The 18,747-nt window shown below is 36.1% G+C and overlaps 1 protein-coding gene across 1 annotated transcript in view; it reads right to left on the bottom strand.

Moving 5' to 3' along the window:
- LOC101277958 (protein piccolo) overlaps window positions 1–18,359 on the bottom strand; it is a 232,628-nt gene extending 214,269 nt beyond the window's left edge. Inside the window, exons 1-2 of the mRNA XM_049714695.1 lie at window positions 18,250–18,359; window positions 15,330–15,384 (exon numbers count right to left, since the gene is read on the bottom strand). Of these exons, the coding sequence (XP_049570652.1) occupies window positions 15,330–15,384; window positions 18,250–18,359 (165 nt within the window). The remainder of the gene's footprint in view (window positions 1–15,329; window positions 15,385–18,249) is intronic.
- Between the last annotated feature and the right edge of the window lie 388 nt (window positions 18,360–18,747).

Genomic DNA, 18,747 nt, shown 5'->3' with positions numbered 1-18,747 from the left:
AGGAAATCATAAAAATTAGATCAGAAATAAATGAAAAAGAAATGAAGGAAATGATAGCAAAGATCAATAAACCTAAAAGCTGGTTCTTTGAGAAGATAAACAAAATTGATAAACCATTAGCCAGACTCATCAAGAAAAAAAGGGAGAAGACTCAAATCAATAGAATTAGAAATGAAAAAGGAGAAGTAACAACTGACACTGCAGAAATAAAAAAGATCATGAGAGATTACTACAAGCAACTTTATGCCAATAAAATGGACAACCTGGAAGAAATGGACAAATTCTTAGAAATGCACAACCTGCCAAGACTGAATCAGGAAGAAATAGAAAATATCAACAGACCAATCACAAGCACTGAAATTGAAACACTGATTAAAAATCTTCCAAAAAACAAAAGCCCAGGAACAGATGTCTTCACAGGCGAATTCTATCACTTAGAGAAGAGCTAACACCTATCCTTCTCAAACTCTTCCAAAATATAGCAGAGGGAGGAACACTCCCAAACTCATTCTACGAGGCTACCATCACCCTGATACCAAAACCAGCCAAGGATGCCACAAAGAAAGAAAACTATAGGCCAATATCACTGATGAACATAGATGCAAAAATCCTCAACAAAATACTAGCAAACAGAATCCAACAGCACATTAAAAGCATCATACACCATGATCAAGTGGGGTTTATTCCAGGAATGCAAGGATTCTTCAATATACGCAAATCAATCAACATGATACACCATCTTAACAAATTGAAGGAGAAAAACCATATGATCATCTCAATAGATGCAGAGAAAGCTTTCGACAAAATTCAACACCCATTTATGATAAAAACCCTGCAGAAAGTAGGCACAGAGGGAACTTTCTTCAACATAATAAAAGCCATATATGACAAACCCACAGCCAACATCGTCCTCAATGGTGAAAAACTGAAACCATTTCCACTAAGATCAGGAACAAGACAAGGTTTCCCACTCTCACCACTCTCATTCAACATAGTTTTGGAAGTTTTAGCCACAGCAATCAGAGAAGAAAAGGAAATAAAAGGAATCCAAATCAGAAAAGAAGAAGTAAAGCTGTCACTGTTTGCAGATGACATGATACTATACATAGAGAATTCTAAAGATGCTACCAGAAAACTACTAGAGCTAATCAATGAATTTGGTAAAGTAGCAGGATATAAAATTAATGCACAGAAATCTCTGGCATTCCTGTACACTAATGGTGAAAAATCTGAAAGTGATATCAAGAAAACCCTCGCATTTACCATTGCACAAAAAGAATAAAATATCTAGGAATAAACCTACCTAAGGAGACAAAAGACCTGTATGTAGAAAATTATAAGACACTGATGAAAGAAATTAAAGATGATACAAATAGATGGAAAGATATACCATGTTCTTGGATTGGAAGAATCAACATTGTGAAAATGACTCTACTACCCAAAGCAATATACAGATTCAATGCAATCCCTATCAAACTACCACTGGCATTTTTCACAGAACTAGAACAAAAAATTCACAACTTGTATGGAAACACAAAAGACCCCGAATAGCCAATGCAATCTTGAGAACGAAAAATGGAGCTGGAGGAATCAGGCTCCCTGACTTCAGAGAATACTACAAAGCTACAGTAATCAAGACAGTATGGTACTGGCACAAAAACAGAAAGATAGATCAATGGAACAGGAGAGAAAGCCCAGAGATAAACCCATGCACATATGGTCACCTTATCTTTGATAAAGGAGGCAGGAATGTACAGTGGAGAAAGGACAGCCTCTTCAACAAGTGGTGCTGGGAAAACTGGACAGGTACATGTAGAAGTATGAGATTAGAACACTCCCTAACACCATACACAAAAATAAGCTCAAAATGGATTAAAGACCTAAATGTAAGGCGAGAAACTATCAAACTCATAGAGGAAAACATAGGCAGAACACTCTATGACATAAATCACAGCAAGATCTGTTTTGACCCACCTCCTAGAGAAATGGAAATAAAAACAAAAATAAACAAATGGGACCTAATGAAACTTCAAAGCTTTTGCACAGCAAAGGAAACCATAAACAAGACCAAAAGACAACCCTCAGAATGGGAGAAAATATTTTCAAATGAAGCAACTGACAAAGGATTAATCTCCAAAATTTATAAGCAGCTCATACAGCTCAATAACAAAAAAACAAACAACCCAATCCAAAAATGGGTAGAAGACCTAAACAGACATTTCTCCAAAGAAGATATACAGACTGCCAACAAACACATGAAAGAATGCTCAACATCATTAATCATTAGAGAAATGCAAATCAAAACTACAATGAGATATCATCTCACACCAGTCAGAATGGCCATCATCAAAAAATCTAGAAACAATAAATGCTGGAGAGGGTGTGGAGAAAAGGGCACCCTCTTGCACTGTTGGTGGGAATGTAAATTGATACATCCACTGTGGAGAACAGTATGGAGGTTCCTTAAAAAACTACAAATAGAACTACCATATGACCCAGCAATCCCACTACTGGGCATATACCCTGAGAAAACCATAATTCAAAAAGAGTCATGTACCAAATGTTCATTGCAGCTCTATTTACAATAGCCCACAGATGGAAACAACCTAAGTGTCCATCATCGGATGAATGGATAAAGAAGATGTGGCACATATATACAATGGAATATTACTCAGCCATAAAAGGAAACGAAATTGAGCTATTTGTAATGAGGTGGATAGACGTAGAGTCTGTCATACAGAGTGAAGTTAGTCAGAAAGAAAGACAAATACCGTATGCTAACACATATATATGGAATTTAAGAAAAAAAAATGTCATGAAGAACCTAGGGGTAAGACAGGAATAAAGACACAGACCTTCTAGAGAATGGACTTGAGGGTATAGGGAGGGGGAAGGGTAAGCTGTGAGAAAGCGCGAGAGAGGCATGGACATATATACACTACCAAACGTAAGGTAGATAGCTAGTGGGAAGCAGCCGCATAGCACAGGGAGATCAGCCCGGTGCTTTGTGACCGCCTGGAGGGGTGGGATAGGGAGGGTGGGAGGGAGGGAGACACAACAGGGAAGAGATATGGGAACATATGTATATGTATAAGTGATTCAATTTGTTATAAAGCAGAAACTAACACACAATTGTAAAGCAATTATACTCCAATAAAGATGTAAAAAAATATATATATATCAATAGTAGTAACTTATGAGTGGTAGGGTTATAGAGTATTTTGATTTTATTTTCGGTGCTCCTGTACCTTTTAAAATTTTTCTACAATTAACATCAATGGTATTTTTATAAGAGGAAAATTCTATTCAAAAACTTAAAGACATTTTTCTCTGTTGACTGAAAGTCTACAAATAGAGCTTGAGCAGAACGCAAAGCTACTTAGTTGATATTTGCATCAATCTTGGGCAACTGAGTCACCACCAGCCTTTTCAACCCAAATCCCTGAGGTTTAAGCAAAAATCTTGTTATCTACTTAGTGCTGTTCAAGCAATCTTCACAAAATGCAAATCTGGCCAAGGCAAACTCCTACAGTGACTCTCCTTCCTTATGAATAAAACAGCCTGTTTGCAAGCTCTGCCACATGCATTCAGAAGTGGAAGATTCACTGAATATACTTTCTCTCTCAGGGTTTAATGGGTTTTTTTACATGGTTTATTTACTTAGAGGCCGTTCCTTTCCTTTCTCACATAACCAAATTGTGCCTTTCCTTCAAAGCACTGCTTGGTTAGTTAATGCTGCCAAAGCATATACTGTAGTGATCTCTTTCTACAGGTCTTATCTAGACTCTCAGCCACTTGGATGCAAGGACAAGCACGTGCACACACACACAATTTTTATATCTATGCATCTAGCTCAATACATTTTGCTAAGTGAATTGAATTAATTTGAAGCCAACTGGTTAGTGGACCTAAAGATTCTAAAGCCTCTGACATTTTGATAAAGAAGTTAGACTTTGAAAAAAGCTGTTGAAAAGAAGAGCAATCCTATACTTTTCTCATTTATGTCCAAGGAAAAACCTAGAATCAGTTTTAAATTTAAAAAATTTAGACAGGAAAGACTAGAGAATTTAGAGTCGTAGACCAAATACATTTAGGTCATCACTGCCCTTCAATAAATAATTATACTTAAGACTTCAATGAAAAGGGTCTTCTCACTACTAACACTGAAGACTAAATTGGGGAATAAGAGTGCAGCAGCTGGGCTTCCCTGGTGGTGCAGACGTTGGGAATCCGCCTGCCGGCGCGGAGAACACGGGTTCGCGCCCTGGTCTGGGGGGATCCCGCATGCCGCGGAGCAGCTGCGCCCGTGCGCCACGGCTGCTGAGCCTGCGCTCTGAAGCCCGTGAGCCACAACTACTGAAACCCGTGTGCCTGGAGCCCATGCTCCGCAACGGGAGAGGCCACCGCGATGAGAGGCCTAAGCACCACAGCGAGGAGTGGCCCCTGCTCGCCACAACCAGAGAAAAGCCCACGTTCAGCAATGAAGACCCAACGCAGCCAAAAATAAAAAAAATTAAAAAAAAAAAGACAAACACGATAATGTCCCTTACATGTGGAATCTAAAAAAAAAAAAAAAAAAAAAAGAGTGCACCAGCTGATCTGACCATGGTAAATGGGTAAATAGAATAGCAACCATCTGTTAGGAAAAGCTATTATAGGCTACCTCAGGAGAGTACAAGGTTGAATGCTGTTGGATCCACTCCAAACTGAATTTAAAGCCATTAGCTGGTGGCTCACCTTCTTATATCAGATAATTTTCTCCATAACCCAAGGATAATTATAACCATCATACTCTTTCTGTTATGTTTAAGAAAAAATGGAAGAATATATCTTTTTTCCTTTGCTTTTATGGTTGTCACTTTTCAAATCTTGAATAATTCTTTTAACAAGCCCAAGTGTAACACATAGTAACTGATCAGTAATGATAACTACAACTACAAAGTAAGAAAAGAAATTCTTCCTCCCCACCAAAAAAACAATCTATAAATTGCTTATAAACAGGTAGAGCTGTGTCAACAAAAATTTTCAAGGTACAAACACATACACCACAGACAAGTTTATAAAGGTCACACATATAAGTCAGCTAGATGTCGTGCCCTCATATCAGTCACATGCATAAGATTTCTCCTCAATTCTGGTGAAATCGGTCAAGAGACCTGGCAGGAAACTGCTGTTAGCAAATGAAGAACCAGTTTAAACTCATTCTAATTGGTCACTTAGATGGTAAATGCACATGAAGTCTTCGATTTATGTATATTTTTGTATCTCCAAAGACAGAAATTTTGCTATATCCAAAAGAGACACTACGTAAAGCACAATGTAATAAAAACTGTACAATTAACACAGGACAAAACACAAAAAGGAAACAGTGAAAATGGAGGGGAAAGGAAAGGAAAACAATAAACCCAAGTTTAGTGGAGTCACAGGGGTTAAGCATAAACCATTTGCCGGAGCTTTCTAGAAGTCAAGACAGAGAAAATGGATTGGCTTGTTAAAGTACTAGGGGGAAAACAACAAAAATTAGCTGAAATTTATGATATACTGTAATCACATTTAGTGTAAATATTTCACATATATTGAACTATTCACTAATCACAAATAATTCCTTTTTGTATATGAGGAAATTAAAGAATCTGAGTGACTTGTTCAAATGACCATATTCTCAGTCACAGAGTTCTCCAGAGAAACAATCAATGAGAGCCAACAGAATATGTGTGTGTGTGTGTGTGTGTGTGTGTGTGTGTGTGTGTGTGTGAGAGAGAGAGAGAGAGTGAGAGAGTAAGAGGGAGAGAGAGAGTGGGGAGAGGGAGGGGAGGGAAAGAGAGAGAGAGACTGACTGATTTGTTTTAAAGAATTGGCTCACACTATTACAGAAGCTGGCAGGCCAGCAGGCTAGAGACCCAGGGAACAGCTGTTGTTGCTTGAATTCCAAAGTAGCCTAAAGGCAGAATTCTCTCTTCCTTAGGAGACTTTAGTCTTCTTCTCTGACTGGATGAGGCCTACCAACATACAGAGTAATATGGTTTACTCAGTCCACTGATATTAATGTTAATCTCATCTAAAAATACTTTCACAGTAACATCCAGACTGGTGCTTGATCAAATATCTTGGTACTGTGGTCTAGTCAAGCTAACATATAAGATTAACCATCACATATGTTTAACATGATTTTGAAGCACATGGAACTTCTTGTGTCCTGTGCCAAAAATATCATTTTATTAATTTTCCACAAGTATATGTTTCAAGCCATTCACCAATATAATGAGTCAGGATTAAGTAGGTTGATTTCTCAGAGGAGTGATATCCAGATAGATAAATAGATAGGATAGATATATAGATGATAGATAGATGACAGATAGATGGATGGATGAATAGATAGACAGATGATGGACAGATGATAGATAGATGGATGGATAGATGATAGATAGAAAGATGTATGGATAGATGATAGAGAGATGATAGACGGGTAGATAGAGGATAGATAGATGATGGATAGATAGATGATCGATGACATATTATAGATGGATAGATAGATGATGGATAGATGATAGACAGATGGATAGATGAGAGAGAGATGACAGATGGATAGATAGATGATAGATGGATAGATAGATGATGGATAGATAGATGATACATAAATGGATAGATAGATGATAGATGATAGATGATAGATGGATAGATAGATAGATGATAGACAGATGGATAGATAGATAGTCCATGGAAGAGACAGTAGAGTGAACTTGATAAGAACATAGGTAGTGGATTCAGACAGATCTTGATTTCAAGTTCCAGGCTCCACTATGTCCTGTGTGAGCTTAAGCAACTTGTAAACTTCTCTAAACCTCAGTTTTTTCATCTGTAAAATGGAACATAATACCTAATTCACAGAATTGTTGTAGGAGTAAGTGTAGTAATCATTATAAAGCTCTTAATACAGACCTACAACAATTGGTCAAAAACAAGTTGTATTTTTTAACAATAGCAATTCTGATTTGATGATGATGATGACAATTAATGGAAAAATAAGGTTTTACCTCTGCCACAAAAAGAAAATAACCTCCGAAGCAGCTGGGCAAACATACTCTCCTTGACTTCCTATTATAGTTATAAGAGAAAAACAGCCAAATAATGATGCATTCAATAAGCATGAGATAAATGAGGAAAAACAAAGGAAACGAGAGGATCAAGCAAACCAAATAGTATTGAAGAGGTGTCAATCCACTGGTCCATGGGTTACTGTCAACCCACTTTTATTTTTACCTGTCTCCAACATAATGAAAACAAAATTTTCAAAGCCAAACATTTTCAACTAAAGGATACTACTTAATTTTGAGATCATATCCTTCCTACATTTTTGACGTTAACAATATCCACACCATTTAAAATAATGATAGTAGCATTTAGTCAGGGTTTTTTTCTTTTCTCTTTCTATGACTTTAGGTGACAAAATAAAAATCTGACAGATTTACTTCAGACACACTATTTTCTCTTTAATATTCTGTGAATTCTAAAAGTCTGGAAACCATGGTTCTAATGTATGTCAGTGGAGTTTTAGGTAAGAAGATTTTGAGATGTGTGATTGCACAAAGAGAAATAATCAGGATGCTAGCTATTCCTGTCATGGAAAAGAATACCAATTATTGGAAGGAATATCTATGCATGTTGGAGTGAAACAAGAATCACTAGCATATACAGAAAACCTTCATGACTAATTCACACTCTGTATTACATAACTAAATGTATTAGCAGGTGTGTCAGATAAAAGAAAAGAAGAAGAAGAAAATCAAGCCTGTGCCGAGGATCTTCCTTCATTCTCAAATTGAAAAAGAATGCTGGGAACCGAAACAGATATCTATTACTGAGTTTCAAACCTCCCAATACTTAGTTGCATTTCCCATGATCCTGTGTGTTGTCTGGGCTCCCTCCCGTGGTTTCCACTTAGGCTGGGGAAGACTGGGCTGGGCAGAACAAGATGTGGCCTCATGAGCATGCCTGCCACATGGTGCCCCTTACAGCAGGGGCCCACCCTCCACACTGTCTTTCATGCTGGCACGTCATGGTAGTCTCAGAGCAGCATTCCAAAAAGGTCCCAAGGCACACACGCTTATCAAGCCTCAGCCTGTATCAGCATCATGTTTGCTGGTATACAATTCACCAAAGTAAGTCCCTGGGCCAAGTGAGTACACAAAGACTTGGATTCTGAGTGGTGTGCCTCACGGGGGCATGTTACTGCAATATGCTACAGTGGGGACCCCAGGCCCAGGTCCTCTGTTTCATCCCAATCATTCTGTACAGGCGTATTTGAAAACATTATGAATGTATACACTTCTTAAGCTCTTTTTGTCCTGGCAAACATAACACTTGATTTTAACTGTACAGAAGTGCGGATGATGAAGGCCTTTATTTAATGCAATTAACAAAGCCCTCCAACAGGATTTCATTAAGATAACAACGTCAACCAGGAGTCTGGGATGGAAAACAGCTACAGCTTCACAAATGATTTCTTCTATTGAATTTTAAATGGGGTCAGATTTACGCTGGACTATACAATTTAAGAGATAGTGATGAGTTAATAATGCATAGAAATTAAAAACCTTAACCTACAGAATACAGTACTTAAAATTAGAATTTTGTGTTTTAAATATAATAATAAAACTTAAAGTAGCTGTAAAACTTGAAGTAATTGAATACATATCACGTAACCTGGTAAAGTTAATAGATATTTTTAAGGCTTACTTTCCCAATTTTTTGAAAAAAAGATTTATTTTTATGGATTTAAGAATTATGGGGGCTTCCCTGGTGGCGCAGTGGTTGAGAGTCCGCCTGCCAATGCAGGGGACACGGGTTCGAGCCCTGGTCTGGGAAGATCCCACATGCCGCGGAGCAGCTACGCCCGTGAGCCACAACCACTGAGCCTGCGTGTCTGGAGCCTGTGCTCCGCAACAAAAGAGGCCGCGATAGTGAGAGGCCCGTGCACCACAATGAAGAGTGGCCCCTGCCTACCACAACTAGAGAAAGACCTCGCACAGAAACGAAGACCCAACACAGCCCAAAATAAATAAATTAATTAATTAAAAAAAAGAATTATGGATATATCAGATGGAAAAGTAGCATAGGAACAAGTTAAAATATTTACAGCTCCTTTTCTTGTCATGTTGTTTTATAAAATACACTACACAGCAAAACAATAATTAATTTTTCTCATTGGACCCTGGATATATAGTAAGATATAATTTAAACAAAGTATTTTATTCTGCTTCCTGAGCATGTTCTTTTCATTTCAATTAGGTACTCCTAAGAAGAGTACCACACAGTTCAATTCCATAGTGTAGAGAAAGAGAGACTGGATGAATCACACTTTATAGATGGATGTTTCTTTTTCTTTTTTTTAGAAAATAATGAATACAACACTTTATTCTAAAAACCTATGGTATACAGTGAAAAGCTTTAAAAAATCTGTAGTTTAAGTATTTAGTTATCAAAGATGAAAAAATAAGAAAAAGAATAATAAAATAAAAGATAAAATAATAAAAAGAAACCAGAAATTAGAAAAGGAACTATAAAATAAATGAAAAAAGTTAGAGAGTGGAAATTTATTAAGTTTAAAAGACAAAACTAATGAAATAGAAAACCATAGCAACAAAGACAGTAGAAGGATAAATTGATCCAAAAGCTGTTTCTTTAGAAAGAACACTTAAAAAAAAAAAGTTTGATTAAGGAAAATAGAGCAAGAGAGCAAAAATATACAAGATAAAAGTGAGAAAAGAACTTGAATCACAGATAAAAGAGAACTTAGAAAAAATATAAGGAAATATTACATGTAATACTATGGCAAATACTTTGAAAATGAGAGGAAAAAAACAAATTAAGCATAAATTACCCAAATTGTCCCAATAAAAAGTGGAAACCTTGACTAGGCCAATTACCACAGAAGAAATTGTAAAGCTGTTTAGAGATGTGTCATTAAGAAACATACAAAACAAGGTAGGTTCACAGCTGAGTTTTACCTAACTTTTAAAGATCAGATAAATAAATCCAATATTATGTGAACTATTCTAGGCCACAGATAAAGAAATCTTCCCAGTTAAACTTCCTTTTTTTTTTTTTTTTTTTTTTTTGCGGTACGCGGGCCTCTCACTGTTGTGGCCTCTCCCATTGCGGAGCACAGGCTCCGGACGCGGAGGCTCAGCGGCCATGGCTCACGGGCCCAGCCGCTCCGCAGCATGTGGGATCATCCCGGACCGGGGCACGAACCCGTGTTCCCTGCATCGGCAGGCGGACTCTCAACCACTGCGCCACCAGGGAAGCCCAGTTTGCATACCTTTAATACCAAAACCTGACCAAAAAATTATCAAAAAGGACAATGATACTTTGATATAGATGGATGTTTCTACTAGAGTTACCAACAGCCCCTATAATATTTATAAAACCATACAGCCTGCTTTTCTTCCTCCCTTACTTTTATTACACTCTTTTCATGTCTTTGCTAACCATTAGCTCCTCATTGATCACTACCTATTGAAAACTGCAATTCTCCTTCATGTCTTAGCCTCTACAATCTCCCTTTATGCTGGTCTGCTTTTAATTTTTTCGTTATCACTTGCCACATTCTAACACGTTAGATTTTCCATATTTATTAATTTATTTATTATCTGTTTACTGCCATAGATTGGAAACTTCACAAGGACAGGGAAATGTTTTTGTCTGTTGTGTTTGCAGATGTATCCCAAGATCCTTAACCATAGCTTGTCAAGTACTAGGACCTCAATAATATTTGTTGAAATAATTACGTTGATTCAAATGAGATATATGTCTCCTCCTTAGAAACTGAAGTATTCTCCAAAAATAGTCAAGGCATATGGTAGGAAATTCTCAAAGGAAAAAAGAGGTACAATTTCACTGCAAAACAAACATCAGTGAAAAATCACTCTGAAAAAATATAAAACAGGGTAATGCATAGTGTTGGCAATGAGTTAGTGAGACAACAGTTTAACATATTGCTCTAAGATATGCAATTTGGAATAATATTTATTGGCTGTTTTGTTAATGTAGAGGGCAATGTAGAATTGCAAATTTAAATAGGTAGTCATCATTGAGGAACTGATATTTGAGCAAAGATTTGAAAAGACTTTGTGTAGTAAAAACAAGGAGGGGAAGCAAAGAAGGCTGTAAAACGTGTGTTATTTTTGATGTGAAAATTGGATAAATAATGCAAAAAAGATGGATATTACCTATTTTATAGCTGTGAAAAAATAGAAACAAATTTCTAACAATAGGGAATTACTTAGGCAAATTTGTTCTGTAAATAAGACTACATAGCAATTAAAAGATACTATGATGAGATATCCATTTATTATTACCAAGTGGAAAAAAGGCAAGGAAACATATGTATCACAAAATAGCTATGGGGAGAGGTCATTCAAGGTAAAATTTAAGAGTGTGGGCCTGTGGATTCATATTGCCTGGGTTTGAATCTCTTTTCCATCACTTATAGAACATGAAATAATGGCAAGTTACTTAACTCTGTAGTATCTCTCTAGCCTTAGTCTACACATCTGTAAAATGAGGGCATAACAGTACCTGTTTTAGAAAGTTATGATTAGGCTTGTGTGATAAAGTCAACGTAAAGCATATAGCAGAGTGTCTGAGTCACTGAAATGATGAATAAATGTTAGCTACTTCTGTTGTTTTTGTTGTTGTTATATGCTTTATTTGGACATATGTGTGTGAATAAAAAATACGGAATGATATATAATAAAACAATAATTGTGATTATTTTTAAAGATTGGTTTTCTTGTACTTTTTATGCTTTCTTTCCTGTTTTAAAGCCTACCTGTATATTCCAAGTAATACCTGTTATTTGTGTAATAAATACGTGCACATGAGCAGACACATGAAAACACATACAACATAAGAATATGTAAAACACATGACCAAATTATGTTTACTGCAGGATTCCCCTGTCCTCTAAAGATATAGATTATATACTAGTAATCTCTCCTCAAAGGACTGAATTATTTTTAATCTCTTAAATTTAAAGGCCTAAATAACCACTTTCAAGGTCAAAATAGTCATTTGAATGACACTATTTGTTAGAAATCAGCTTATATGAAACAAAAAAGGTTCTAGAAGTTTAACTGGCTACATACTATTGGGGCAGGAGTCTAATCTTTTTTGAGTGCTTCCCATATATAAGGTCCTTCATGTATTTTGTAATTTGGTGTTTCTACTGTTTAATACCAACATTTAGACTTTGCTAATATGAATACTTGAAATGGCGAAGAATGTGTAGTCAAGAGAAGGAAAAAAATATTTTGCATGCGGGAAGTATAGAAAAGAATAATTTCCATAGAAATGTATAGGTTGTCTCAGCACGGCTAGTATTAACAGACTCTGAAAAGTTTCAGCAAATATATCTAAATATATCCATCATCTCATTAGTATACACAAAGAAAAATCACTGGTTAAAACTGAGATTACCGGAATATATATATACACACACACACACACACACACACACACATATATTCTGTTAATCTCAACTTTATATATATATAAACATATGTGTGTATATATATGTGAATATATATCTATCCAGATAAGATGCACACTCAAAATAAAATGGCATAAAGGGAATGGGATGGAAAAAAATCTCTATCAAGCAAATATACCATTTGCAGCAACATGGATGGACCTAGGGAATATTATGCTTAGTTAAATAAGTCAAACAGAGAGAGACAAATACTGTATGATATCAATTTATGTGGAATCTAAAAAATGAAACAAATGTATATAGCAAAACAGAAACAGACTCACAGATATGGAAAACAAACTAGTGCTTACCAGGGGGAGAGGAAACGAGGGAGGGGCAAGATAGGGGTATTGGATTAAGAGATACAAACCACTATGTATAAAATAGATAAGCAACAAGGGGCTTCCCTGGTGGCAGAGTGGTTGAGAATCCACCTGCCAACGCAGGGAACACGGGTTCGGGGCTTGGTCCGGAAAGATCCCACATGGCATGGAGCAACTAGGCCTGTGCGCCACAATAGCTGAGCCTGCGCTCTACAGCCCGGGAGCCAAGACTACTGAGACCCGTATGCCTGGAGCCCGTGCTATGCAACAAGAGAAGCCATCGCAGTGAGAAGCCCACGCACTGCAACGAAGAGTAGCCCCTGCTCACCATAACTAGAGAAAGCCCGCACGCAGCAACAAAGACCCAACACAGCCGAAAATAAATAAAAATAAATTAATTACTTTTAAAAAATAGATAAGCAACAAGGATACACTGTATGGCACAGAGAATTATTATAGCTATTATTTTGTAATAACTTTCAAGGGTGAATAACCTATAAAAATACTGAATTACTATGCTGTACACCTGAAACTAATATAATACTGTAAGCCAGCTATACTTCAAGAAAAAAAGGAGAGGAAATGGGAAAATTCACAATCATGGTATAGAAATTTTAAATAATTTCTTACTAATTGCTCAAGCTGACCAAAAAATTAGTAAAACTGAACAAATGTGACCTGATGATCATATATATGATCCTGTACTTAAAAATAAGAAAATTAATATTCTTTAGAAGCAGAATTGGTCATTTATAAAAAGTGATTAGATGTCAAGATTTAAGGCAAATATCAACAAACAGCAATAAACCAACATCATGCAAATGATGTTATTTAATCACAATACAGAAAAATTCAAAATTAATAAAACCCATAATATGAGTCCCTATATAAAGAAGTTAGAACACACGTCAATACACACACATACATACACACACACAGGATGTTTCATAGCTAACATATGTAACATTTTTATTGTATACTTGACTCATATTCAAAGAAAGTATAGCGAAACGCTAATATCTGCCTAATTTTAGTAGTGTTTCTTACATTATTCAATTTTTAAACTTTTATTACATGTTGCTGTTTTTTATATATTAAAAAAGAGAGGTAAGGAATGAAATAAAAAAGATCTAACAAAAGGAGGTACGAAAAGTGGCCACCCAAAAGCATATATGCAATGATTAATTTAAATGTAAAATGAGGCCTTAAAAAGCAACTTGTCACTGGAACTATTCAATCAGAGCCTAAATGGTTACTGATCTGTTATATAAAACAGGTTCCTACGTTTAGTAAGTAAATGCATTAGGCAGCACTTTAAATTCTTAAGATATTTATATTTCAAAATCTGATTTTTTTGGGGGGGGGCCAGGCTGCACTTTCTTGAGATATTTACATAAAGGCTAAGACAAAAATTCATCTCTTTACCAATTTCTATATCCAGAAATATCCCATACAGAAAAATCACCTTTATCCTGATTCATTTTAGCTTATTTTAAAATAGCATTTTTAGTGGGTACTGTAAAAGGTATTTCAAAATTTCTGAATATAGTGGCTACTGGTTCCTTTTTGCCTCTATTCTTAGCTCCCAGACTAGCAAGTAATGGATCAACCACAGACCTAGAATATTATGTAATATCTGAACATTTTCAGAGATAAATAATTCCACTAGCACCAAATGCACTCATTGGCACAATGTTTAACATAAAGATAGAGAGTGATAATTTGAACAAATCATTTTGGTACTGTGAACTTAACACTAGAGAAGGACAACAGCCTGAAGTTGGCATGTTTTCTCTGTAATTTTTGGGCAGGTTACTTGGTCCATCTGTGACAAAGATTTCCAATTTCTATTTAATTATTTAATTTCTGATTTCTATTTAATTATGAATTCTATAAACTTTAGATAAATGGTTTAAGTGTAATAGAAAAGAGGTAATAGCTTGCTTTTCAAAGAGCACTTTTCATCCTAGGACCTGAAAGCACATAATAAAATCCTTTTCCACTTTTATACTACTTTGAGAGATTAATTAATACAACATTTGATAACGTACAAAGAATATAAAGCTCATATCAAATCGAATGGCTTCTCAGTATAAGCAACTACCTGGAGCTGAAATAATACAGATTTAAAATAAATACTTATTTCTAACGTAAAAATTGGGATTACATTAAAAATTTATGTAAGAGTTTCTTTATTCTAGGAAAAGAAAAATAGTATTAGGTTACATAATGGTTAGATAGGGATTAACTAAGCATGATGTTTAAAAGCACTTTCTAAATATTAGCATCACAAAGTCTTAGGGTTAGAATATAATTTATCATTTACGAAGTATTATCAAGTACTCAATTAAAATTTTTTTCAACAGTATATTAATTTGTAACATAGTAAGTCCTAAACACCACTTCCTTTCTTTCTTTTTTTTTTTTTTTTTTTAACATTTCTAGATTCTACTTCTCACTGTTGAACAAGTTACCTGTTCTCTTTCTGCCTCAAGTAGCTCCACATTACGCTGTGGATAGGGTCTGCACCTGTTTTATAGGGTAGTTATTAAGGTTAAAGTAGTAACTGCCATACAATCTTTGTTTCTTATTATATGCATTCATTCTATTCTGCATGCCCTTAATTATCAGTGCCCCCTAGGACTCCGTTCTAGCACCATTTGAAGAGGCACATCCTTTTCCAGTGTTGACTTGAGTTTCAAATCCATATTTAACAACTGTTCTACTTGACATCCACAGCTGACTATTTTTTAGGCATCTCAACTCACCATGCTCCGAACTAAACTCATGATCTTAAACCACATCCCCACCACCAAACTCTTCCCACACTTAGGTATCTCCAAATTCAAACGTAGTGAATAGCACCAACATCCATCCTAGCTGGCTGACAGGCAATTCTAGAAAAATGGAAATTATCCTTTCCTTAGCACCAATACTATTTTGGCCATCGAACAGGATAATTCTGCCTCCTAAATGTCGATTTACTTGCACTCCCACCACCATCCTTCCTTAGCTCTCACCCCAACTTACTGAAATTACCTCTTTACTTGTCTCCCTACCTCCAGTTTATCACCCATCTGTAGCTCAAACCGCCTACCCTTCACATAGTACCTTAGTGATATTTCCAAAGCACTAATATTATCATGTCACTCCCTGCCCGCAATATATGAACATGCTTCCTCATGTAAAGAATAAATCTCCAAATATTTGGTCCAAGAAATCCTTCAATCATTTGCCCTCTATCTTATCTGGCCTCATCTCTTACCACTCTCTCTCACTTCACACTGCTTTAGACCCATGCAAACACTTGCCAAACTTGAAACACATCATATTCTCTCTTTCCGATTTCAGCCCTACATGCTCTTCTTTCTGGCTTAATACCCACTGCCTATGCATTTGGGACCCTCAGCACACACATGATCTTCTGTGCAACTATCCGGAATGCTCCCCTTATTTCTGCGTAGTTAATTGTGATCCCTTTTGATCATTAATGTCTTGAGCATAATTCTAACATTAATGTCTTGAGCATAACTGCTCTTATAAAACTGCCGTAATGGTTTGTATTCTACTTGTTTTTTCAAGAGAAAACGATGAATTTGTCTTATAGGTCTGATTCCTTAACACCTAGGACAAGACCTAGCATACTCTGGCAACAGAATACAGAAATAAAGGAATAAAAAAATATAAAGATTGGTATGTCCATATATTTAAACACTTTAAGAAAAGTAAATCATATTTCTTCAAATCTACAACAAAAGTTAAATCTTTAAGTTTTACCAGCTATATCTCAGTTTGTATTTTTTGACTGCATTGTTGTTTTTTACCTTTAATTTCCTGTCATTAGTAACCTCCTCCTAATAGCCTAATTTGCTTTATCACTTTTATGTTTATCTTTTATTTATCTTGTCTTCCCCACACCACCATGTAAAATTTATCCAATTTAAAAACAAACATCTTTAACTTCTAAAAATTAACTAGATATGTTTTATATCCAGTTGTGTACTAGATAAATTTTATATTTTTTTCCTAAAAATCTATAGCTATTATATTCTTGTTTCTATATGACTATTTCTTACATAAAGTTTTTGTTGTTTATTTGTTTGTTTAATCTGGTATTTGTTAGATACTTGTCGGATAAATTCTATACTGGGAATATACATATTCTACTAAAAGCATAAACACCTGAATTGGAGAGTATTTTTATTCTCTACCAATCTTATTATGTGCTTTTATTTTGAGGAGCTTACTAAATAGAACAAGACAAATTCATAGCACAATGTAAAAGTATGATATAATATTAAAGCTGAAAAACAAAGTCCAAGAGAATTTAAGATATATCTTCTAAATTTAGTTTTAAACTACTGACCTACCTCTTCTAAACTAGACTTCTTAAAACCCAACCACGACTAAATTTTCATCTCACTTTAAACCAGCTAAGAAGCCCAAACAACCAACAAATCAACAGTGGTTGATCTGCACTTTAAAGGTCCCTAGATTACCTTCTCTATCCCTAGATTAGAGATAGTATTGAAATCTACAATGAGTGCATTAATGCATTCATACAACAAACACTGAGCGTCTCCTGAGTGACAGATTCCGCCAGGAACTCAGAATCAGAGAAAAGTATATCAGTCACAATCTCCAAAAACTCACACTTAACAAATTATGGTTTAAAAATTCAAAGGATCGGGCTTCCCTGGTGGCGCAGTGGTTGAGAGTCCGCCTGCCGGTGTAGGGGACACAGGTTCGTGTCCCGGTCTGGGAGGATCCCACATGCCGCGGAGCGGCTGGGCCCGTGAGCCATGGCCGCTGAGCCTGCGCGTGCGGAGCCTGTGCTCCACAACGGGAGAGGCCACAACAGTGAGAGGCCCGCGTACCGAAAAAAAAAAAAAAAAAAATTCAAAGGATCAAAGTGTCCAGGCAGGAAACACAAACAAGTAAAGCAAATCAGACACAGGAAAAACCACAACGTCAGCATAATGATGGTTTATGGATATTTTCAGGGATATAATAGGACGTGGTACGGGGCTCTTGTGAACTGGAGAATATGGGTCCTTAATACGGAGGGAAATCACTATGGAGAGCTTACTGTTACCCTAAGGAATTAGCCCAGAGCTGCTGAAACACAATTTTCAAAGAGAAGCCAGAAACCCTGATTTTCATATAAAACTTGTGGTTCAAGTATTCATAGTTACAACCACTCTAAAAACAAAGCAGAACACTATGGGGACCAGTACAGTACAACTCAAGAAAAAACCCCCGGTGACTGGTTCTGGCCTGTTGGCCACCAGATCCTACCTCTAGGTTAAACTCTAGTTTTATATAATAACATAAATCTATTTAGTTATGGATATTTTCTTTCAACGTCCCACCACAATGAATTTTATAACTTACAAGATCATATTGGACTTGAGCCAAGGCAGAGAAGGAAAGTCCCCTTGTCCATGCTGCCCCACCGGAGAAAGGCTGATGGGTTTCAAATTAGCTGTGAGTTCAAAGCTCATCCCTCATCCCATGCTTCCCTTCTCTTACTACTGTAGCTTTCTAGTCAGCCTTCTTATACCTCCATCTTCAGTTTGTATATATTTTCCAGATAGGAAATACAAATAAACATGAATATACCATTTATAATGAGAATAAAAATTAGTCACACGTGAAATATTCTATGATGATAATACATTTTCTGAAGGCGTCTGATATAAACTGAGAACTCAACACACGAATAATATGTTTTACCTCTCAATTTGGCAGTATGTATATACGTGAAGTACTGCAGGATTGAACACTAAATTCTCCTTGGTATACTACTGTATATTATCAGATGATGCCTCATGAAATCAACATGCCTTCTGATATATTGTGATCCTCAGGAAAATTTTAGAAACTGGTTTC

This window comes from Orcinus orca, chromosome 9, assembly GCF_937001465.1.
Source record: "Orcinus orca chromosome 9, mOrcOrc1.1, whole genome shotgun sequence".
NCBI classification, from domain to species: domain Eukaryota; kingdom Metazoa; phylum Chordata; class Mammalia; order Artiodactyla; family Delphinidae; genus Orcinus; species Orcinus orca.
Note: the sequence above shows the minus strand (reverse complement) of the source record. Positions and strands in the feature narration are given on the sequence as shown.